The sequence below is a fragment of the Thalia democratica genome, chromosome 5 (genome assembly GCF_965202585.1).
Source record: "Thalia democratica chromosome 5, ktThaDemo2.hap1.1, whole genome shotgun sequence".
Classification (NCBI taxonomy): Eukaryota; Metazoa; Chordata; class Thaliacea; order Salpida; family Salpidae; genus Thalia; species Thalia democratica.
In genome coordinates, this window is record NC_139169.1 from 53,990,696 (window position 1) to 54,017,323 (window position 26,628).

At 25.0% G+C, this 26,628-nt stretch overlaps 1 protein-coding gene across 1 annotated transcript; it reads left to right on the top strand.

The window, feature by feature from the left end:
• The first annotated feature begins 5,887 nt into the window (after positions 1 to 5,887).
• LOC145837168 (aminoacylase-1A-like) lies at positions 5,888 to 25,532 on the top strand. The gene is made up of 12 exons (XM_082944935.1): positions 5,888 to 6,000; positions 7,640 to 7,704; positions 7,764 to 7,871; positions 12,274 to 12,448; positions 13,934 to 14,080; positions 15,248 to 15,321; positions 15,374 to 15,490; positions 16,897 to 16,977; positions 22,102 to 22,170; positions 23,134 to 23,216; positions 24,410 to 24,470; positions 25,214 to 25,532. The coding sequence occupies exons 1-12, from the start codon at positions 5,928 to 5,930 to the stop codon at positions 25,364 to 25,366; spliced, it is 1,206 nt and encodes a 401-aa protein (XP_082801061.1). The 5' UTR covers positions 5,888 to 5,927; the 3' UTR covers positions 25,367 to 25,532.
• Positions 25,533 to 26,628: the final 1,096 nt, after the last annotated feature.

The window sequence follows — 26,628 nt, forward strand, 5'->3', positions numbered from 1 at the left end:
ACTAATTGGTTTTTTATATGTTTAAGTACGAAAGATAGGTTATAAGTTGTTTAGATATGTTTAAAATTTGTTTTATTTTTTACAACAAATTTAAAACTCAAAAAATACAGTCAGAGGTTTGAATAATAAAATTAAGATTTTGTTCATAACAAATATTTATATTACTTTGCTCTAAATAGCTGTTTTATAAACCTCTTAAAACAACTTTTAGTAATGTTATTATACAACTTAGTGTTGTTCACGGTGTGTACTTTGTTTAGTATTTCATATAAAATATTTTGCTGTTTACAATGAAATTAGTTAAAAAAATTAGTAAGGTTTGTTCAGTCGTTTTCTAGTAAAAAAGATAACTATAACATAAATTATCAGTCTGTTAGAGTACAGTCTTAGAAGACATTATAGTTCAAAAGAAAACAATAAATTGAAAGCTTGAAAATTAGCATACTAGTTGTTATTTGGTAATTTAAAACAAAAAGCAAGAATTAAAAAAACTTAACAAATCATATCTGTTAAATTTGTACACCGTGTTTGTATAAATATACTATTAGTTTAAATTTAAAATATCTTATACATTTTAAACAATCACTAAAAAGCATTGTAACTATAACTTTTTAGATAATAAACAATTGAAAAAACCTGAAAAAAAAAGTTCTAAATCAACTAAAAAAACTTGAAATGTAAGTGTAAAAACTTATGTTTTTATCACTATTACTAAATTAACTTTAAACTAACTTCAAATATTTTGTGTTAATTGATAATTTATTTAAAAAAAATCACTATACTAAAGTCGTTGTTGAGTAGTTAAAATAACATAAGCTATTGTTTTAAACTAGAAGAATCAAAACCTAAAAAGTTAAGAAAAAAATAACATGCTATCCTAAATTTAAATTAAAAAAAATGAATTAATAAAAGTTCGGTTCACTTAAATTATTCTACAAGTAAAAATCTGTATTTCAAGTTTAACAACAATTTAAGTTGAAGTAAAAATGCGATATCTATTAAAAATAATTCATCTAAAAGTTTCCTTTGACAAACAGGCTCTGAAAATTTAGAACTTTTTTTGACATCATAAAAAACTTTATTTTAAAACTATTATAAGCTGTTTCTAAGCAGCGCACATCACAAAAGTTAAAACTTTTTATGATTACAAAAATGTTTCAGTTTTGTTATGTTTTTGGTTGTTTATATCGGTTTAATTAAAAGTTTAGTAAGAAAAGACAAGCAAATGTACTAAAATAAGTAAAATATTTTTTTAAACGATTTCATTCAACATTTTTTTTTAATTTTCAGTGGTCGCAGCAGTGCTAGGAAACCAGTTTAAACACGCCCTTACTATGACGAGCGTTTACTTGGCTTGAATGACTTTTTTTTTTGTAATTTTATTTTTTAACCAAGTTTTAAAACCAATTATTTTCAATTTCTTTAATGCTAACTTGGAACTTTTTTTAATTCCAAAGAACGTTCTTTTGCTTAGCTTTTTACAAGAGTTTTTATCGAATTGGGGTTTTAGTCTTGTAGTGACATTTAAATAATTTAAAAATATAAAGTTTTTTATCATTTTTTACTTGGCAACGTTTTTCTCCAAAAATAACTATTGTTATTTTATTTTTTTTATTATTTACATATTTATTAAATTAAGTTTTATGCCTTTATTAATTTTTTTTTTCAAATTTTTTTTTTATAACATATGCTTAAATAAATTTTTCAGAAAAATTTCAAATATGCGCGGTTTTGGTTCTTTTTTTACATGGTTTTATAGCAAAAGTAAATTATGTTTTAATTAATTTTTATTTTCAACATACTTATATAATTAAGTTTAAAACGTTATTTAATTTTTTTCAAGCTTATTATTATTTTTCAAGTATACGACCCATACAAGTTTTACCTCAATTTTTTTTTACGTAATTTAAGGGATTTCTTGATCAAATACTAAGAGTTTAGGTAAAACTTGTAGGGGTCATATATTTGAAAAATTATAATAAGCTTGGAAAAAATTTAAAAACGTTATAAAACTTAATTATATAAGTCTGTTAAAAATAAAAATTATTTTAAAATTATTTACTTTTGCTATAAAACCATGTAAAAAAAGAACCAAAACCGTGCATACTTGGAACTTTTCTGAAAAATTTATTTAAGCATATGTTATAACAAAAACATTTTTTGAAAAAAAGAAATTAATAACGTCATAAAACTCAATTAAATAAGTATGTTGATAATTAAAAAAAAAATTTGGAGAAAAACATTGCAATGAAAAAAAATGCTAAAAAGCATTAAATTTTTAAAGGGGCCCCACAACAAAACTAAACCCCAATTCGAGGAAAATTATAGTGAAAAGCTAAGCAAAATAACGTTCTTTAGAATTAAAAAAAAAGATCCAAGTTAGCACTAAATAAATTAAAAATAATTGGTTTTAAAGTTTGGTTAAAAATAAAATTACAAAAAAACCATTCAAGCCAAGTAAACCCTCGTCCTACTATGCAGGTAAATTTTTCTGAAGTTTTAAATTTATGCCTCTGCTTAAGCATAACAAAGAATATTTTTTACAAGGGGAAGTTTTTTATGGTCTCTAACAGCTGAGATGTACAACTTGTAAATTTGAATTACAGCTAAATTTCAAACAATAATTCTAAAATAAGGGGACATTTGAGTCATTTCATATCTTAATATGAATACTATATCCTAATATTAATAAAATGTTATATTTTTCTTCTAACATTGATATATTTAATTGATTTTATAATAAATGAAAGTTTTTTCTTACATTCATATATGTTGATTTTTTTATTTTATAGTTTTTTGTAAAAGAAAATTAGAAAGCATTTTTTTTCTTTTTTAAATGTATACATGAGTGGTCTGATAGTGTACAGGTTCTAATGACGGTATTAAAAACTTTTTGAGTTTAATGTTACAAGATCAAAACTTAGTGGGTTGAAACATACATATTAAAAATAATTGGAAAAGTATGTTAAAATATCAACTTTATTTTTACTTGCTTATTTTGTCATTAAAACAGTTAGAGTTTGGCTATTTTGATGAAAATTATATTAATCTTAGATTTGCAGTTAAAAAATATCATTAAAAGTTGAAATGACATCATTCATTTTTGTAATAAAGACACTAACCTTTACAGGTAGTAATAAAGTCTATTTGTTTTGCTCTGGTAATAAATGTTGAATATCAAAACAAAAAAAAAAATGAATGGAAAAAAAAAAAGATTGTATGCAGACCTTTTGTAATTGATTACCAAAAGCTGTAATATTTGCTGGTTGATACAAATAAAAAATGTTTATTAAACTGTTTTACTTGTCAAGAAAAAATACTAGATTATATACTTACTTGATTAAAATTAGTAAATAAAAATACTAAAAACATAGTGGTATCTATTAATATGGAGATTATGATAGTTTATGGGGTGCACAACTATTAAAATTTGGACAATTCAAATTCCAACAATTCAATTTTTAAAAAAAGCGATTGAAAGGGCCACAACTAAAAAAGTAATGTATATTTTTCAAATATAAAAAATACATATATAGGTCCTATTAATATCTAAAATTCATTTTATTCTTTTTTCAAAACATTAAGTATTTTTTGAGATATGGCTTAAATAAAGTAAAAAACATACTTATTTTTAGTAATTTTAAAATATCTTTAGAAATATTTAAGATTCTGCTAATAACAAAAAATGACTTGTAGATTTTAATAAGATCTACATATGTATTTTTTATTTTTTGAAATTTATAACATTTTTGAGATATAGTCTTTTAAATATTTTTTAAGAATTTAAATTGTTGGAATTTGAGTTGTCCAAATTTGAATTGTCATGTAACCTAGTTTATGGAATTAAAAATAAACTCGTAATACTAACTGATCTACATCAATGATTTTTTTTGCCCATTTTATAAAATTAATTTTAGGTTTTTCAAAAATAAATTTCATTAAAGCTTCCATGTGAGAAATATTAAAAAAATCCATATTTATTACATAGCGCCTATTAATAAATTAATATAGGGGTAGGGAGTACAGCACATTTTTATGGTCATATTGTAATATTTATTTAAGTCCATATGATTTGGATTTTTTTTTTTGCTTTATTAATAAGAATCTGTAAAAAAATAAAAAAAATTCAAAAAACAAAGTTTGCCGCCCAAAAAACTAATTTCACCCCCAAAAATCACATACTTTTTGATTTTTTGACTTAAACAGTAATAAAATCACTTATACATGTTCTAGACTTATAATTTATGTCTTTAATGAAAGCTTATACTTACTGAAATATATTTTAAGACATATTAACTGCTTTTGATGTATTATGATGTTATAATCACCCTAAATGTGCTAAAATTGTCTGTAAAATGTAGGGGTAGGGATTGCAGCACATTTTTTTAGTCATATTGTAAAATTCAATTATGTACATATGATTCAGATGTGTTTTTGCTTAGTTAAAAAGAATCTAAAAAAAAAATAATTTCACAAAAAAAAGTTGCTGCCAAAAAACTGATTAAAACCCCAAAAATCACATATTTTTTGATTTTTTGACTTAAACAATAATAAAATTACTTATACATTTCCTAGAATTATAATTTATATCTTCAATGAAAGCTTATAATTAAAGGCATAATTTAAAGACGTTTCAATTGCTTTTGTTGTATTATGACGTCAATATTACACTAAATATGCAAGTTTTGTCTGTAAAATTGTACTTTTTTTTCTGATATAAAAAGCAAATTCTTCTGCTGTTTTACTTTTAGTTTTTTGATTTAGAATATAAAATGTGTCAAGTCAGCTAAGCAGAAAGATATTACTGATGCATGATATATATATATATATAAAATACATTTTAAATCACTTTCCGTTATTAGAAGTTATGATTATTGAGAGCACATGTATAAGAGTAAAAATTAAACTTACAATCATAAAAAGTGCATGTAAATTTATTAAAATTAGTGTAATTTTATTCTTTAAATTTAAGAATTTTTATTTAATTAAACAATAAATGTTAATCTGTATTAATTTTTTTTAGCTTTAAGTATGTTATTGTTTTCAAAATACTATTAGTTAAAGTTTATAAATTATTGTACATCTAAATAAATTAAAACTTAATTTTTTAGTTTGTTCAAATGTTTTAATTCTTTAATTTCAAAGTTTTTATCAAATCTTTTTTAGTTTTAAACTCATAGCAGTTAATTGTTATTGTATTTACTTATATAAAATGCTCTTAATAATTATAATTTCTAATAACGGAAAGTGAGTTAAAATGTATTTTATATATATATTGACATGCAATTGAAATGACATTACATCAGTAATATCTTTCTGCCTAGCTGACTTGACACATTTTATATTCTAAATCAAAGAACTAAAAGTAAAACAGCAGAAGAATTTGATTTTTATATAAGAAAAAAAAGGTACAACTTTACAGACAAAATTTGCATATTTAGTGTAATATTGACGTCATAATACAACAAAAGCAGTTAAAACGTCTTTGAATTATGCTTTTAATTATAAGCTTTAATTTAAGATATAAATTACAAGTCTAGGAAATGTATAAGTGATTTCATTACTGTTTAAGTCAAAAAATCAAAAAATATGTGATTTTTAGGGGTGAAATTAGTTTTTTAAGCAGCAAACTTTTTTTTTGAATTTTTTGAATATTTTTTTTCAGATTTTTCTTAATGAAGCAAAAACAAATCCAAATCATATGGACTCAAAAGTCCATCAAACATCAGCCAAGTACTCCCTACCCCTAGTTAATATCTATTTACTTTTCTGACGCCATACAGTTAATTGATATTCATAACCTGAATAACTTGAAGTTGCCCACCTTGGAAAATTCTAATTTAAATGTTTTAAAATTTTTCACTGTATACCATACTAGTTATTAGATTTTGAAATATTTTTTTCCAGGTAACTTTCATTTAAACATCATGGAACATTTGTCTGTTACAAAGTTTAGGGAGTACATTAAAATAAAAAGTGTTCATCCAGATCCTGATTATGGTTTGTAAGTTTTGTAAAAAATAGGTTGTAAGATTTAAAAAGACCTAAAGCTCTGTATAATTTTTTTACAACTATAATACTTGGTAATGTTTGTTATAATAAAGCTAACGTCACAATATAATTAAATGATATACACAACAAACTAGCATTTTGGTACTGAATGAATTTTATCTATAGCTATGTCTTTATAAATAAATTTATAGAACTAATTTGAAACACTAGCTTTTAAATGTTTAAATTTTATGTTTTTATATAGTTTCTAAAAGATAATACAAAAATGACTAAGTGTGCACATTCATTATCTAAGCTTAGGTTAGAGATTGTTGTGCAATATTATAGGTGTGTTTAGAGGTGATAAAAACTAATTGCTAATTTTTTCAACTATGATTGCTTTAAGAAATAGGAAAAATATGTTTTGTTAAGTTTTATACCCTTCAATTCATACTAGTATTTGAGTTTTTAATTGAATAACATTCTAAATTATTTTCAGTTTTATTACTATTTAAATTAATAATTATACTTTATAGTATTATTATGAAAAAAAACATATAATTATTTAAAAAGTTTATGTTAAGGGCATAAGGGGGGTCAAATGTTTTTTTAGAACATAAATTAACATTGGCTTTTATTTCAAAGTTAAGAGTATATACTACAGGATACTTCATATAAAACAATAAAAAATCTATTAAATTTTGAGATACAACAAGTTTTGTAAAAGAATCCAATACAACTGTATGGAAACAAACATTTTCAAGACCTACTTTCTTGGAATTTTGAAAAATTTACTAAATTCTATCTCCTCCTTCATTTTTAAAACAATTTATTTCAAACTTTCAGAAAATAAACTTTTCAGTTTTACAATCAACTTGTAAAAAGCACGTTTAAAAAAAGGCCATTAAAAAAATTGACCAAAATTTAACAAAAAATTAAATTGTTTTTGTTAATTTTTTATAAAAAAAATGTTTTTATAAAAGTTAAAAAATATGTTTCCTACAAGTTGTTTAAAATTTATTTAAAATTAATCTTAAATAAACTTAAATCTTAAATTATTATTTAAAATTGAATAAAAAATTATTTAAGTTTTAAAACAGTTGCTCAAAAACCGAAGGAGGAGATAAGTTATTAGTGAGATAGCCTATTTTTTCCCTTTTAGTTTGTGCCTCCTATAAAGAACCTATTGAAGGCTTTAACTTTGATCGCTTATATCTAAAATTATGCTTTGAATTTTAACAAGCGGTAAAAAGTAGCTTATCTAAGTATGTAAAAAATAAGACTAATTTTGAAAGAAAAGTGTTTAACCCCCCTTCTACTTAATTTTCAAAAAAGTACCCTTTACTGATTTCTTTAGAATAAATTGTGTATAACTACTAGAAATATTTTTTTTAATAGCTTGTAAACACATCTATATAAACTTTAATGAGTTGAAGCTCTTTTTTCTTAAATCCAAGTTATTTTTGTTAATGAAAACAGACTATTAATATAATTTCTGATATCCAAAATATTTTTAAAATGTATTTTATAACCAAGTTGGTTAAAACAGGGATTTTAAAAGAATAATGTTAATACAAATAAAAATATAAAACAAAGAATGTGTGTTTGACTCTGGTTATAGAACTTTTATATAAAGAATATATTTTAGATGGGGCTGTAACTTTTCTTAAGCAATATGCCAAGGAACTTCAATTAAAATGTCAAACAGTTAAAGTAAGTACATTTTTTCTCTCAGCATTACTAGTTTTTCACTTATACAATAAATCTAAAAGGTTGGTAAAGATCAGCTTGAAGTTGTGTTATTAAGTCTTGAAGGAACTGATCCAACTTTGAAATCTATTGTTCTAAACTCACATACAGATGTTGTTCCTGTGTACCCTGTAAGTTCGTTTAAAATATTGCTATAAGACTTACTCTCTCATTTAATGTTGCACGATAAACTATTTTAAACAAAATTCCTTGTAAATTTTAAATAGTTATAATTTAGATTTATATAGTATAATCGAACACACATAAGTTATATTATTTCTGTGCATTGAAAATATTATTGGAATATTTAGCTATAAAATTAAAGGATCACAAACACTATCAAAATGTATATTTTGTTGTTATACTATTTAATATTATTTTTTTTTTACCAGCAGATGTTTATATGTCAAGTGAAAAATAGGGCTTATAATTACAGATGCACTGTTTTTTGAAAAAACTAGTGATCTACCAAATCCGAGTCTTATTTTCAAATTAGGTTCGGCCGAATCTGGATCCAAATCTCAATTTTGAAATTTGGCAGAATAACTGGAGTCCTAAAGATTTAAGATGCATGTATTGTAAATACATTACAAGTTTTTAAAATAATAAATACTTATTACATTATTACTTATTTAATAGATTAAGTTTGAACAATATTTTTAATGTGTTAATAAATAATTACATTTTTATTTAAGAACAATTTATTTTAAAAGCTAACATAAAAACAAATTTCTTGCTGAAAAAAAGCTACATACACAAGTACTTAATTTCAATATTTTAATATCCATGCAATCAACACTAACAATTAAGTTGTATTTTTGTTATGCAAAATAAGTAAATCATCGACTTTAATAAATCTCTAAGCAGAAAACAAATCACAAACAAAGTTAAAACTTTTTACATTAACTTAAGAGTAAGTTTATGTTGTGACCATAAACGAATTAGAACATAAGTTTTTGTAAGTGTTCATATTTATAAAACAACATGCACTTGAATATAACATGGAGCCCTAATAAATTGAAATATAATACTAACTATTGTAAAGGCCTAAAAAAGAATAAGAAATCCAGTTGTAACAAAAAGTTTTTAAATTCCACTTAGGATTAAACTTTTACCTTACAAAAATAAAATTGAAATTAACCTTAACTACTGTTAAAAAATATAAGACGAACTACAACTGTAAAAGATGTCTTTTTTAATTTTAACTACAATTGTAGAAAGTATTGTTGTTTTTTCCAGTTGTGGTGGAGAAATTAAGTTTTTTGCTGGTCTTTGAAGCAATCAATTACGATTATCCCTGTACAAGTTACCACCTTCAGAAAATAATCTTTCAAAATACACAGAAGATGATAGTGCAGCAAGATATTTCTTTGCAAAGCTGGCAAGATGTGGGTATTTTGTCTTGTTCAAGTTCCACCAGTTTAAGACTTTATCCTCTTCAGTTTCTATATTCAAATTCTCTGTAGCAAAAAAAAACCCTTTATTTCTGCTTCGACTTCTTCATCAGTAGAATCATGTTGCTCTTCCTCCTGTGTAGCTGTGTTTGCATTCTGTTTTTTATATTTTAAAGAAAGAGTTATAAGTTTAAAACTTCTTCGGATCAAAATTTACAGATGGTTGTGGTTTTGGTTTCTTTGGTGGCAATATAGGAGAATCACCTTTTGATCAGCCTCAAAAGAGATATACTTTTTAACATTAAATTTTAGCTGCTCTCTAACATTATTTTTGAGGTAAGAAGGGAAAGCGGAAAATTGGTATTGTGTATCAACAGCTGTTGTGACTAGTAGTAATTTGTTGTCATTCATGTTTAAGTTGTTGTTATTGGTATAGAATAGGGGTAGGCAATGTATGGCCCGCGGAGTTAAAATGACCGGTCTCCAACCGTTTTTTGAATTACAATAGAATCCGGCCTGTAGATGAAAATGACCGTCCTGCAAAGTTCAATATTAAATTTTTTAAACCTAAAAAGGTTCACAAGCAAACATAAAAATTAAACATATGATGAATAAGCAAGAGCGGTTATCTAAAAAACTGAGATTAAACACCTTAACTATGTACAAAATTTTATTTGAGAGTCAAACAAAAATAATTTATCATAGTTTTTATACTGTGTGCAAAACTCTACATCAAAGTTGAAAAGGCTTTTATAAGTGTGAAAAAGCACTGTTTTATCAACTCAAGCGTGAAATCATTAATTAGATTTACATTTCATTTGACTTTTGAAAAACAATTGAGTAAAATTCAAAATGTTTAAAGTGGTCTACCGAATCCGAATCTTATTTTGTAATTAGGGTTCGGTTGAATCCGAGTCCAAATCTTGGATTTCAAAGATCACTAGAAAAAAAATTCAAAAAAATTTACATTGATACTTTAAAAAGTTTTTTTGATCTAGAAACTTTACTATGTTTTAAATTTAAATTAGAAAAATTAAATAAGTGTAAGTAATAGTATAGATTACATGTTATTTATAAAAAAAATTTTAAGGGGCCAAATATCAAAAAACAACTTGAAATAATAAAATAATTATTTAAAAGAAGGTCAAATTGATACATTTTTTGATAGTAAAAAAAGATAGAAAAAAATAATATTATATTAATTATTAATAATTTTATTAATTTATTAAGTCATAATTGATAAAGTTAGCATTTCTTTGGTAAATTTAAAAACTGATATAAATATATCTTAATAAGTAGTTTAAAATTGATAAAAGATACTAGAAGATCCAGTAAATTAAAAAAAATACTTAAAAAATATAAAAAGAATTGTTCACAATAAGTCAAAATTATCAGAGTTTAGTTTTTTTTAACTTTTAACCACCAGAATTTTCATTGTTGTGCACTCCTAGTAATAAACTTTTAAGTCTGATAATTCAAGCTAATATTATAAATACAGTATTTCAAGTAATTAAAAAATCACATGATAAAATTAATATAAGGCTTGATCATACCATTTGGATCATTAGACCACAAACCTTCAATAGACTTAGACCCAGGTTTTATTCTTATTGAAACTCATAAGCCAGTCACAACTGAAAAACTTTTTTTTGGTTGCAGCTGGCTGACGAGTTTCAATTATAACAAAACCTGTGTCTCAGTTTATCTAAGGCTTTTGGTCTAATAATTGAGGTGATTTGACCAAGCCTATGTTAGCTTGAGCATGTCTCACGGCATACAGAAATCCAGGCTTAGGTTCTGTGGACTTTTGCAGATGTTTTCTATGATGATAAAAATTTTTTAAACTATCTTCTTTTAGTAGGAATTTATCTACAAATGGTTGCTTCAGTGCATATGCACTTAAGCCCGCTTGGCTTAGATCTTAACAGTGGTTTCTCGCAACTATGCCTACCTGATGAGTCCTAATAAGGACGAAACTGGTCGTAGGTAGTGATGTACCGGACTCACTATCCGGGTCTGGATCCACCGGATCTTGATATGAAAAAAAAGTCCAGATCCGGTTCCGGCCGTATTCTAATTTAAAAAAAAGTCCGGATCTGGGTCCGGCCGGATTCTAATTTTAAAAAAAAGTCTGGATCCGGGTCTGGCCGGGTCCTAACAGAGATCCGGCCGATTCAGATCTAGTTAGTAAAAAAGAGCATACAGAACAGTATTTTTTCAAAAACAAACCCTTTGTAAATTAAAAAGTCATTTTCGTCAGTTAAAATCAAACACCTACCGTGATTGGCTCATTTTGAACACGTGACTAATTTACATTTGTTTACATTTAAACTATGAAATAAACATTTTAGAAATGCAACTCTTTACCTATGTTGTAAAATTAAAAACTTTACTACCAAATTGTTAGGCTAGTTTTAAGATTTTTTGAAAAACTCAGGCTAGTTTTCTTTTAGATTTTGAATGAGTTTAAGCTGATCCAGTTTTCAATATTTTGTGATTTTCTAGTTAATTTTGTTCAAGAACTTGATTTTAATTGATTTTAGATTGGTAAGGCTATAAGGCCTCCTTGATTTTTACAAGTTGATTTTATTTAATAGATTTTAATCTTAGCTACCAGATATTGTTTCTGTGATGTACTTTATCTTTCTATCAATTTCCCTTATACTAAATTTAAAGTTATTCATAGTTTTTTTTTAGCTTTTGTAGAAATGAAATTTTGAAACTACAAATGTAAGCTATACTTTTTATGTGAAAACTAGTGATGTACTGGACTCACTATCCGGGTCCGGATCCGGCCGGATATTGCCATTTTTGTCTGATATCCGGATCTGGCCGGATCTTGATATGAAAAAAAAGTCCGGATCCGATTCCAGCCGGATCTTGATTTGAAAAAAAAGTCCGGATCCGGTTCCGGTACATCACTAGTCGTAGGTTGTCTCGGATATTGCTGTTGATGGTTGAGTGGCAAAAATCATTATTTATTATTCTTTTAATAAGGTTTATCTTACTTTATAGTTAACTCAGACTGATTCTTAAAGGTTCCACAAAGTGAGTGATATCACCAAACTCTTTTGGGAGTTACTGACCTAACAGCTAAGCTATATTTATAAACTAATTAAAGTCGTTTTTCCTTTATTAGGAGCACTGGAAATATGATGCTTTTGCGGCTCATAAAGATGAAAATGGAAATATTTATGGTAGAGGTACACAAGACATGAAATGCGTTGGAATCCAGTATCTTGAAACCATTAGAAAACTTGTCTTGGAACGCAAATTGAAGTTTATGAGAACAATTTATTTATTGTTTGTTCCTGGTAAGTGTATTGTTGACTTTATCTGCAATTTTGGTTGTTAGAATTTAGTTTTTATTTATTTTATTTGTCAAATATTTTAATTTTTGGGTAGATATTTTTTTAATGAACTCTATTTAGCTAACTTTAGCTTAAATTTTAAATCTTTCTATAGTAAAAATATGCTGAGTGAATTTAGTTGTAGTAATTACAAAATTGCACAAATTTTAGATGATCCCTGCATTGAAAATTTTAAGAAAAGTCTTAAACTATCTTTAAATTTACAGTACATTTTTATAAATAATTGTTTAAATCTTAAGTTGTAGTAGTAAAATAGTAATATCATCGAAGTTTCATTGATACTGTTGTTGATATTGTGAACAATTTAAATTTTCTTAAATCTGTATTTATTTTAATTTGCTTCAATTTTTATTTATTTTGTTTTAAATTTTACTCTAATTTATTGAAATGTGTAAACCTTAATATAAAAGAAATAATAATAGAGCAAAGTGTAATTAACATACATAAGTTCTTCTAGTTATATTGCAACTAAAAAATAAATAAAACATACGTAACAACTTATAAACATATGTTTTATTTTTTTTTAGTTGCATTATAATTAGAAGTGTTAATGTATTGTTAATTACCCTTTGCTCTATTATTATAACTTTTACATTGATTACATTTTCACTATATAAACCTTAATAATTTTAAATAAATCATGACAATTTTTAATACAGAAGTAATAAATATCATAATAATCTTTAAGTTTTGTTTGATTCACTAGTTACTTTTACATCTTAGTTTTCACAGTAAATTTAAGTAGTTTCAATAGTTACTTAATAGAATTAAGAGGTTAAAAGATTAACCTTTCTTAAACTTTTTTATTATATTAAATAAAATGTTTTTAGTAAGTATTTGTTTGTTAAACTGTATTCTAAAAATGTTATAATACGGAAAGAGTTGATATTATTATAGTCCACTCGTTTAAATAACAGAGCTTTTAGAAGTTTCAAATTCTTCTACAGTTAAAAATACAAGGGTTATTTTAAATTACTCTGTTCAAGAAAACTTTATAAAAGGAGGCAGATTACAATATTGGCCTACAACTATTTATAAGCTTTATACTGTGTTGTACAAAACTAAGTTTTTAGTAAGAAGTTACAAGGTTCTAAAAAGAGGTAGATTCAACTAGATAGTTAATTAGACTAAAAACAAGATGTAGTCGTTAAATAGCGGCCTCTATGTGTAATTAAAATTGCTGCTTGCACTACCGAATGTCTGCCGATTCCTGATGTAGTATAAAAAATAAACTCTTACAAAGTATCAATGTAAAACATTGACAACACTAACATATTTACATTTTTTTATTATATTTATAGAATGTATTTAAAATACATGTAGCATTTTTTAGTTCCACAGGTGTGTATATTTTTTTGGAATTAATATAGTATTTCTTTATAAAGTAACATGTTTTGTTTTTATCCTTACTATATTTTATTATAATAGACGAGGAAGTCGGAGGTGTAAAAGGAATGAAATCGTTTATGCAAACAGAGCTGTTTAAAACGCTTAATATTGGTTTTGTTTTAGATGAAGGTCTTGCTAATCCAAATAACAAGTACTCAGTTTTTTATGGAGAAAGAACTCCATGGTGTAAGTTTATAAGTTTTTGATGCTATCTCTTTTGCTTCTTTTAATAAAAATATAGTTTTATTTCATATTTTTAGTTTTTAATTTAAGTATGTGTTGATTACAATGACTTTTAATATTAAGCTACTGTATGTAAACAATTAATGTAAACATAAATTTTTACTTATAAAATAAAAATTGTTCCATAATTTATAGTCTGCATAAATATTGTCCAGAATTAGAAAGTTCAATTTAGAATGAGCAGGTATTGAGGGACAAGGACATTAATTAAAAAAAAAATTATCGGAGCTTATATTAAAGCTTAAAGTTTAAACTACTAGTTTGTTTTTAAAGATTGTAAAAAATTATATTAAGTTTATGAAAAAAATGAGTATGAATCGATTAACAATAGTTTTTTTTTGTTGTTTTTGCTTGAAAAAAAAAACACTAAAAATATATCTTATTTAATTTTTTTTTCGTTACTAGTTACCACCTGTTTTATAAAAAAATTCAACAAACAGTTACCAAATAATGTATTCAGGTATCTTTTTGTTAATATTAGAAGTGAACTAATTGTAAAAATTTTGTTATATTTGATAAAAAATTGAGAGAAATACCTACTTTTAGTAATAGTCTTTTTAAGCCATTTTAGTTTGCACCTTCAATAAAGATCGTTTCAAACTCACCCACTTTGATAACTTACGTTATTTTGCATTTTTTCAAGCGTTTACAAGTGTCTGGTGTCTACGATATAAGTATAAAAAGTAATATCAACTTCAAAAACAAGATGAACTCCCTATTACCTAGTCCACGTAGCCGTTGTTGTAATTTTTGTGAGCTCTTTCTTATTTAATGACATAGTTTTTAAGTTCCTTATAAAAACTTGATGCACAAACATAAAAAAATTCTAAATATTTTGGAAGACTAAACTGGAATTATGATTTATTTTATCTTAAAAAAGAATGTGGACAATTTAATTTATTAAACTTGATTTTAAGTTTTATGTGTTCAAAAGTAGCTATATATAGAGAAAAAATAATTACAGTAATAAACCTTATGTAAGTTAAGCTCTAAGAATTTACCTTATCAGTTTACATTTTTTATATTAAGTTAAGACCTTTTACAGTTTTATTTTATTGACCATAAGTTTTGAAAAAAAGAAAATATATGTGACAATTTAAACAAATTAAGGGTTGAAAATAAAATGTGAGGGGCCTCCAGGACATGGATCCAGGTTTATCAATGACAACGCTCCAGAAAAACTAGTTAGTTAGTATTTTTTTTAAATGATTGTGGATTGAACAATTAATTACACAGAGAAGAATCCTAAACTCAGTGTTGGACTATAGGGACAAGCAACAAAAGATATTAGATAACTCAAATTCTTGCTTAACTTTGGGCGATGTTACTACAGTTAACCTTACTCGTGTGAATGTGAGTTGTTTATATATATTTTTTTGAATTTTGTAGTGTTATTAGCTTAATTTATTTGAGCATCATTTTAAGATTTTTATATTTATGTTTTTGTTTATTTATGTTTCCGTATTGATTTTGAAATAAAAAAATATCATGTTTTAAATAAGGTATATTTTTAATACAAAAAGCACTTTACTGCAAACATTTTCTAGTTTTCTACCCGCATATCTTAAAATAAATTGAAGTTTAAATTGAAATAAAAAATATAGATAAATGTTTTATATTAGTTTTAGGAACCATATTAAGGATAAATACTAGTTTCGTTATTATCAAAGTTTCGCTTTAAAATCGTTTACTCCTTTTACTTTAAAGTAAAGTAATTGTTTGTTTGCTTTATTTTTTGTTTAACATTAAACGTTTTGTTGGCACAAAACTTATTTGTTTTGTAAACATTTGACTTAAATAAAATAAACAAGGTTCGTGTGCAAAATTCTCAATTTTAGCCTGACATTTCTCAATTTTGACTGGCATTTTATCAAGATGGGCAATATTACCTTTTTAAGAAAATTTTGGCTGTTAGGGGGTGGTGTTTAGTAAGGCGGTAACTTACTAGTAATGTGGCTATATCTAGAAAGTGAGGCAATTTTTTTAGTTTTGCCAAGGGGTGTTTATGAAAATGAGTTTGGGAAACCCTGTCCTAACCTTTGTTGGTTAGCGCCCAGTTGGCTTTATATCTAGATAAAACGAATACCATATTAGATGAGTTCTAGTTGAGTAGCTTATTGTTTAAAGAATTTTCTAGTGTTTTTTTTTTAGTTTCAAATTATTTTAAAAGATATGTTTCCTGAAAAATATTATAAAAGTTTCAGTTTTTGGAACTTGGATTGTTGTGTAACTGCTACATATATATCTAAGAGACAGTATTTTACAGACAGTATTGCTACAAACAAAAATCGAATGTTTGTTTAGAAATAAATTCACATCTTAATAATCTACTCATAACTGAATAAAAAAAAAGTCAATTTTTTTAGGAAAATAAGAAATTTTAAAGCATTTGCAAGAAGTACTGACATTTTGCCTCATAAACTAAATGTTAATTTATAAATAAGTTCATGTCTTAATTTAATCTGTCTACTCAAAACAAAATAAAAGTTAATCTTAAATTTCTTAAATAAATTCAGAAAGTTTTAAGCATTCGTACTGACAAATACTGACGTTTTGCCTTTAAAAGCCAAATGATTGTTTAGAAAGAAAATTGCATTAAAAAAATATTCTCAAAAATATTATGAATCTTCAAGCATTTGAACTGACAAAAACTAATATTTTCCCCGTTTTTCTAAAAACCTGATTTAGCCTGACACGCACGAACCCTGAATAAAGCTTTAAATGCCTAAGGTAATCCAATCAGAGCTTTTAAACTTCAGGGTGGAATAGCCAATAATCTGGTTCCAGCGGAAATATCAGCTGTGTTCGATTTTAGAATTGCCCCAACAGTTGACCTTGATGTTAGTTTAAAGCTTGTTTCTATTTGTTTGCGAATATTCTTTTTATCCGAACTTTCCAGTTTTTTAGATTATTTTTATATAAAACTTTTTGTACAAATTTCGGTTCAGTCGATTACGTCTTTATTATAATTTATTTAAAAACAGCTTTATTCATTTGTTGATACCATTTAAAAAAGTGTATCCTTGACTTTAAAACAACTGGTAGGTACAAAGATACTTAAAATGTTTAATACGCCGTCAGACAAATTTAGTATTTGAGTAGAAAAAAAGTAGTTTTTATTTTCGGACACTTTTTGCTTGTCTAGATCAAAAGATTAAGCTCCTTCTTATCACGTTATTTCAGATATATTTCAGATATATTTCATATTAATAAATTATATTTAATTTAAAACATCAGTAGTTTCTTTTATTTAGATTCTTGATGTTTATACATTTAGAGGTTCAAGCATTTCTAAACTAATTAAAACTCCTTCAAGTGGTAGAACAACATTTCAAATTCTGATAGTTCTGAGTGTTTTGAAAAATATTCTATAACATGTTAATTATTATTTTCTATTAATCATTACAATCTTTTGTAGTTGGACCTTCTGGTTATTTTTTTCAATTTCAGACTATTTCTTAAGATATGGTTAAAAATAGTTATAAAATATTGCTGTTATTTAGGGTTTTTAGTTATATTAGTTTTATTTATGTCATAACTTTTCAGGCTTGCCAAAAAACCTGGAATCCTGGAAAAACCTGGAATTTGAGAAATTGCAATAAAAAACATGGAATTTTTAACAAAAATCACTTAAAAAACCTAGAACAACCAAGAAATTTAAATTATTTTATATAATAAGTAGTAGAATTTTAATTAGACACAAAAAGTCTACAATATAGATTGAAAAAATATCAAAAAGCACATTTGAAGTAGCTAAACAGTACCCTTTCAATGTTGTTATACTACTTAGCACAGTTTTTAATCTTAAACTTAGCTTTAAACTAAAAATAGACCCAAAAAAGCTTTACTTTTAAAAACCTGGAAGAAATACAGAAAACCTAGAAGACATTTCTTAAGAAATTTTGGTAACCCTGACTTTTGAATATTTTGCCACTTTTTTTTCTTCAATTACAAATTGTTTCTTAAGATTTAGCTCCTTGAAAGTCTTAAATTTGACGAACTTGAATGGTCATGTAACTGTTTAAATTATATTTTACAAATTTACAAATATGAGATATTTATGTTAATAACATTATTAGTTTTTTTCGAATTGCTTCTATACCAAAGAAATATAAACGTTTCAGTGATTCTAAGTTTATTCTAAAACTAGAGTTTCGCAGTGGTATTACTATTAGTGCTCTTCAGACAAAATAAACTCGTAAAATCACTACATTTGGCTATATTAAAAACTATAAAACTAATCGGGCGTGTTCATTGTTTTTAAATAAAGTTAATTAGTTTGCTTTTGGTAATTAATATAAGTAAAATAGATTAGTAGATTACGTTAACAGATTTCATGGTTAAAACTTAGAGTGTAAAAAATTAAACGGAAATTAATTTTAAAATAACAAAAAGAAGTTTTTGGTAAAAAAACATAAAAATAAGTACAAAAGACATTACAAATTATATAGAGCTTTTGCTTATGGTTTTTCTAATTTCAAGTAGGTATGTTACTAGATGTCTACATGTGTTTATGAGTTCGTTTCTTATGTTGATACAGTACCTTTTCTCCTCGAATTGCTTTGGCTTCTGTTAAACATAGTTTGCAGGTGTCTTTTCCTTGTCTGGTTTTTCGGATTTGTTTGATTATTCTCCAAAGGATTTAATATTCTTAGTTTTTTCTTTTAATTTCAAAATATCTTTAGATAATTCGATTGAGTTCTTTTATTTTAGATGGGTAGCTGTCCAATTTGCACGAGTGTACAAAATTGTATGACGGGAAAAAATTGCACGAGTGCACAAAGTTGCACGAAGATGCTTTTGCACGAAGACAATTTTGCACGGAGATTTTTTTGCACGGGTTAAGTATATTTATTTATTTTTATTGTTTTTTTACTATCACTGTTACCCTTGACCCTTACTCTCGGTCGGTAAGTTATTTTTTTCTAGTTTTTTTTTAAATATTTTTTTTTCTTTTACTTTTTTTTTAATTTCTAAAAAAATTAATTAATTATTTTTGTATTATTATTTTTTATAGTAATTTTTATTGTTTAATTCTTTATTTTTATTTTTACTATCACTGTTACCCCTAACCCTTACCCTCGGTAAGTAACTTTTTATTTAGTTTTTTTATCTTTTTTTTTTCTGTTTTTATTAATTTTTTTCTGTATTTTTTTTTCTTGTGCAAAATGTAACTTGTGAAAAATTGACCCTTGGTGCAAAATCGTCTTCGTGCAATTTAGTCCAATCGTGCAATTTAGACCCGTTCCCATTTCAGATAGTTTATTTATCTGGGTCAATCTTAAATGTTGTATTATGCACTGCGATTCTTTTATTGATTTCGTTTTCTGTTAGTCCTATATATACTTTGTTGACGTTTTTATGCTCTATTTTTGCCTCGATAATGACATTTTCTTTTCTACACTCATTATTTTTAAATGGACATTCGTGTTTTTTTCTAAAATTGCACTTTTTTGAGCAGTTTTTATCTTTATTGGCTTTCGAGGATCTTGGAGTTATGACATTTTATGATGTTTTCAATGTTAATCATGCAGGAGTAGCTGATTTTTACTTTATTTTTGTTTGTGAATTTCTTAATTTTACTCTTTGAACCAAAATGTTTTTTTATTATGTTGATGAAATTTCTGCTTATGTTTATTTTTACTGCCTTGTCATATGGTGAATTGAACCATAATACTCTTGTTTTCTAATTTTACCTTTTTTGTTTGTAATATTATTCTTATCGATGTATTTAATCTCTTTGCGGTATCCACTTTTTTTAGTGCTTCATTGTGTACGTACTTTGATGAATCGAATAATTCTCTATTACTTTAGTATTTTTTGGTCCATTTTTCAATCATACTTGGTATTTACCTTAAGATAAAGTGAGGGTAGTTTGAGTTTACATCAATATTTTGATTTCGTTGTTTGGCTTTATGTATGGATTGAATGTTCCATTTTTGAATTTAGGTTTAGATCTAGGTAATCAATTACATATGCTGGGTTTTCTATTCTTTGGAATCAACAGCCGTTATGTATGCGTTAAAAAAGGAAGTTATTTAAATAAGAGGAGTGAGTTCATATCGTCTTGTCGACATATGAAAAAGTTCCTCTTAAAATACAATAAATTTTGAAGTATTTTATAGTCACTTAACTTTAGTATTTGTTAATTTTAGTTGTTTGTAAGTTAGATGGTAGATCGATTTTTGAACTGAATTTTTATAATGCACAATATTACGTCATAATTTTTTTTGTTTATTTGTATAAATTTTGCATCTATGTTTAGCAAAGTGCTTTTTTATTTAAAAATTAACATGTACCAGTATTTTTAAAATCTTATTTTTCTAATGAATTATTTAAAAGCCCTTCAAGTTGACTCAGTAGAAGGTGTCCAAGTTTAAATAATAACCTTATTTTATATATATATATATATATATCCAATATTTATTTTAACAGTTTATTACTAACAAAACAATGTTTCACTCCTATACTTGCATATAGGAGATCCTCAGTTGTTGTAAACAGGTCTTATTCAAATAGTCTTATTTAATTTAAAACAAGTTACAATATTATATATATATATATATATATATATAACCAAATGTAGTGGTTTTGCAAGCTTATTTTGACTGAAGAGCACAGGTAGTAATACCACTGCAAAACTGTAGTTTTAGAATAAACTTAGAATCACTTAGTCGTTTATCTGAAGCTCTTTAAGGTTTTTAAAATTGAGCAGAGTTATACCAGCTTATTTTAAGGTGATTGAATATACCAAAGAAATAAAGTGCTTGAGTTTTTGTAAAACATTACACTTTGGATTTAAATTTTATAATGTTGTCATTAATTTGATAAGTTATCCACAGATTTGCTACAATAAAACTCTTGAATCAAAAATAATACTTAAAAATTCTCGAATACCTTTAAACTTTCATACCGTAAAAATAGACTTTTAATATTCACTGAAATAAAAATAATATTTTCTTGATCAAGCAGTTGTTTTTTATAAATATAAAAACTTCAGTAGTATCGACAATAAACATTTTAGAGATTTTGTTCTAATTTTTTATCGTACTTATTTTAAAAATTTAAAGTGCTTAAAATACTATTTATTAATTTGTATAATTATATATAAATATAAAAATTGTATATATAAAATTAAACTTATTTAAAATTTTCTAAAAATGACTAGAGCTTTAATATAAAAATAATTAATAGCTTTTATCTAAGTTAAAGTTTTTATCTCATATTTCGTGACAAATTATATAAACATATATTTTATAACCAGTAGCAGATTTTACGGAAAGTTTAAGTTGATACTAATAAATAAATGTATTTGTTATTTTTGATATGTTATTGAAACCCTTGATTGTGTTTTGATTGATTAATGTACTATATGTTTATAGTAAAAACCACTTTTGTTTGAAACTCTAAAACACTAGTCCATATTTATAGATATAGATAATTATAGACGTTTTATATAAAGTTATTATTAGATATCTTTTGAATTTTGAGAGGTTTCTTACCTAATTCAAGCTTAATATTTTTAAAATACAACATTGAATAGACAGTTACTGAATATATCTTTTAAAGTGATTATTTAATTGCATAATTGGTAATTTTTATATAATTCGAGCATATAACTGACATAAGTAGTACAATTGTTTAAGTTTTAAAAGATAAAAGATTAAGAGTTTTATTTAAGTAAAATCATGTAAAAGAACATAACAAAATATTTGGTGTTTAAATAGTTTTTTACTGCTTTGAATACCTATTATTGACGATAAGTTTTTATTTTCTTTTAAAAATAAATTTTAGTAGGTTTTTAATTTATTAATTGGTACGGATATTAAAAAACTTTTATTCAATTTTTAAAAACGGGTGGAAATCTATTGTGTATTTGAATGAGCTTTTAAGCGTTTTTCTATTTATTTATTTCAAACTGAACTATGTTGTTATAGTATAACTCTTTTTTTACATGAAAACAGGTGCTAGAAAAACAAATAAAAGACTGGTGTGAGGAAGCCGGAAATAATGTTTCATTTTCGTTTATACAGGTCTGTTTATAAACATTTTGTTTTTAAAATTGAACATTTTAATATTCGTATCCTATGAGTACAGATGTGCACAGCAAATAAAATGTTTGTCATAAAGTTTTTTATTTTTAAATTAATAATATGCTATCAATAAATTGATGCAGCCAAATATTCTTTACCCGCTGTCGGTCGTTTCAGTGCTTATGTACTATTCACGGCTCGTTTGGACGTCAACATCAGTTTCTCCCGACTCTGCCTGCCTAATGAGTCCTAATAAACACGAAACTGGTTATAGGTCGTCTAGAGTGCTGCTGTTGTTGGTCGTGCGGTGAACTCCATTATTTAAAAAAGTAACTTAAATAAAAAAAGAACTTAAACACAATTAGTCGCATATTTGAATGGGGATGGGTCGCATATGCACGAAGACACTTTTGCACGAGAGTAAAGAAAAATGAATGAAAAGAAAAATTATCAATAGAAAAAAAATACCGAACAAGGGTAAGGGGTAACAGTGTTAGTAAAACAAAAAAAAACAACAATAAATATAATTTAAAGAAATCATCGCTTGTTCAAATAATTGCTATTCAAGTAGAATTCTATTTCAAAGAATTATTTTAATAAAACATAATGATAGTTTAACAAAGTTACCGACTGAAGGCAAGGTTTAGGGGTGACATAGATAGTTAGAAAAAAAAAAGACTGTAATTAAAAAATGATAAGAGGAAGGAAAAACAGTTACCGACCAGGTAATGGTTAGAGGTAACAGTGATAGTAAAAATAAAGAAAAAAACAACTCGTGCAAAAGTGTATTCGTGCAAAAGTGACCTCTAGTGCAAAATTGTCCCTTTCGTGCATATTTGACACCTATTTATTTGAATGCAGCTGTGTCTTTTTTATTAATAATTAATCGCATCAAAACCCCATATTTAAGTATGGTAGTTAATTTTCAAGTTAGTTTAAAACTAAGCTAAAAAACAAAATTAGAAAACAGAGAAGCAGAAAATGACAACTCATGATGATACAAGCCCATGGTGGAGAGCATTCAAGAACGCCTGTTGCGATAAGTTGTAAGTATATATTATCTAAAAACAAAAAAAAAAATTCAATCAACTTAAATTTGATAATAATATTTACTGTGCAATCATTTAAAGTTTTCAGTTGCATCACGAATAAAAAAAAAGTAATACAATTGCTTAAAAGAACAAAATTGACTGCAATTAAAAACATAAATTGAAGTGTTTTATTTAAAAGAAATAAATAAGCATTTAACATATATCGTTTACTTCTTTTTTAAAAACAATTACTACGTCGGTTTTCACAATATTTTTAAAGCAATATCAAAAAATAGAGTAAATTTTCTATTTTTAACGAATGTGATAAATGCTTTCTCTAACAATTTTTTTTTTGATTAAGTAAAGTTTCCGCATTAAGTTAATTAACAGGTATTAAATCTAAAATATTCTTGATTGTATAAAAAATAAGTTGACAATTTAAATTTAGTAGATTTTTTAAATTAACTAGATGAAAGTATATTAACATAGTTTCAATTTTAAGATAACCTTTTTACGATAAATGAAAAATTGAAGAAATATTTTGAAGTAAAGGTGAAATAGGTTTATTCTACTTTTAAACTTATATATACGTTTATTATTTGTTTTTTTAATATCTCTTTTTATGTAAAATATTATGAAATAAAAAGCTTTTTTATCCAAAAAAAATTAAAATGGTTGATATAAAAAAACGTTTTGAAAGTTAATAAAGTTTTTTGTGATTAAGTTTAAAAGCATTAAAAACGATTTAGCTTTACACTGTATATATTTTTCCAAATAACTTAGTACTAAGGTATGTTTTCTGCATTACCTTGGTAAATAAAGCTAAAAATATGTAGAACATAGAATAAAATTTTTATCTAGCTTAGATAACAGTTAATTTTTTTTTTACTACTTGTTTAGTTAAACAGTTTATATTATTTATATACTACTAATCTGTGCTGTTGTTGAGTTATGCAATATGTTACATGATGCTTAATTTTAAACTATCTTGATAGATAAAATATATCATCAAGTGTCTAAGCTTTAGCTAGTAAAATAAAACGTCAGTAATCTGCTACAAAAAATATTTAAACAAAAAAGAAAACAACTGCAAAATTTTAGTTTGTAATACATAATTAATTTAGTGACTGAAAAATAATACACTTAGTTATTTAATTTTATATTTAAAATGATTACTCGTTTTTATTGCAACAACAATAACTGTTCAGCGGAGTGGACATACAAACTGAAGTATTTCCGGCTGCAACGGATAGTAGATTTTTAAGAACAGTGAGTCTATTTATTTTACTCTATATAAGTTGAGTTTTTATGTTATGAACAGTATTTCTTGAAGACCCTTATTTTGATTACTTAGTTTTTAATACAGCAGTCTGCCGCTTGAGTTCTTACTTTGAACAAAACCCAAAAGTGCAACTTAACTATTAATACTAACTAAGCAAAATATTTTTATATAATACTTTGTTTTTAAAACTCTGCAATTTACCAAATTTTAAATAAATTAAAATATTACATGTCAAAATGTTTGTTTTTCGAAACAAGTTAACGACGTTATTTTGATAAGTTGCCGTATCGTTATTAATTCACACTTTAGATTAAATAATATTGTTTAAATAAATTCAAAATTTTTCGTTAAAATATGATTTAAATTTTATATAAGAAGAATAGAATTGCAAATAACGTGACACCTGAGCGCAGAGATAATACGTTTATTGTATGAAAAGCCTTTTTGTTCTACGAATTGAAAGTTTTATTTATATATGAAGATTGAAAATAAAAGTTCATTTGTTACTAGTAAAAGTTCTAAGCCATAAAATTAATTTTTTGAGATTATTTATATTGAGGTAATTGAAATCTTTAGACGTGTTCAAATTCAATTACAGAGTTTTGTGTTATAAAAGATTATAAAACAACATTTGTTTGACTAATATAAACACTTAACACTAGAGCTCAACAACTTGATTGTAATATATAAACATTTGTATTTTTGGTATCTTAAAAATTTTTACGTATAGGCGGGGTATCCAGCAATAGGATTTAGCCCAATGAGAAACACGCCTATTTTACTACACGATCATAACGAGTTTCTGAACGAAAAAGTTTTTCTAGAAGGAATAGAGTGCTATTGTGAAATTATTCCTGCACTTGCTAACGTCCCTTCTTTTTAGCTGGGTGTTTTTATAAAATTTACTTATGTATAACCTAAAAATTACATCAAAATTAAGTGTACTAATTTAGAACATTAAAAATCATATGCAATTTATTTTTTATTTCATATTTTTAAAACTTTAATCTGTACTTTTTTTATCCTAGTGCATTAAAAACTATTTTGATTAGTAACAATGTATTCTATTTATACTGTTTTTAAATAAAAAAAATATATAAATTATTGTTTTAGTACTAAAGTTTCACCTGTTTTATAAATTTAATCATTTGCTTGTGATGGTAAAGAAACATACATATACTTAATATAAAAATTTATATAGACAACTACTATATTTTAAAGAAGTTTTAATGTTAATACGAAATCGTAAAATATTTAAATGTTAGAACAGCTTTTTTTCCGGTGCATAACTTAACTAAAAGATATTACAAAACACATTTAATTTTTTCTTAGTAATTTAATAATCACAAAATTTATTTGAACACTTTCGTAGTAAGTCTTATCAAAAGTTATATCTTACCAAATTAAACTGAATTGAAATAAAAGTATACTGTAAAGCAGGGTCGGCAGGCTGGAGGTACTCGCGGGCCAAATTTAGAACTTTAAATATCTTCGCGGGTCGCAGTTTTAGTTTTAATCACAGCTTTAGAATTATTTAGTTTTAGCTTCAATCAGTCTGATATATAGTCAGTCTGAATTTTAAATATACATATAGGGCTTAATTTTAAAAGGTAAAATTGCAATTTTTGTCTTAAAAAATTAACATCTGTCTAATAAACTAATATTTTTATGCTTGGTGATTTAACTTCTTTAAACGAACGAGCTTAAAAATTAGTTGTATGCTTGTTTTTTAAATTTTCCTTATCAATCTCTTGTTAGTAAATCTTTTATATAACTTAAATATAATTATTTTTAAATTTTACGTTTAATAACTTTCAACATCTGATAAAAATTCAGTCTTTCAAATCAATACACTAAAGTAGATAAACAAACTAAAAAATATTATTAAAAAATATGCTAGCTTTAAAAAATTACGTTTAAACTTTTAAAGAAGCTGTTTATTTCTATCAAATAGGGCTCCATTTTGAAACAAAAAAATTAGCCTAAGTAATCTAACTTGAATACTTTATAAAAGATAACAATATTCATAAAGGCTAAATAAAATTAAAAATGCTAATCAAGTACTACTACCACTATTATTATTGTGATTACTAAGTGCTTAACTACTTGGCTAGAAGATATTAATTTATAAAAAAAATTCAAAAT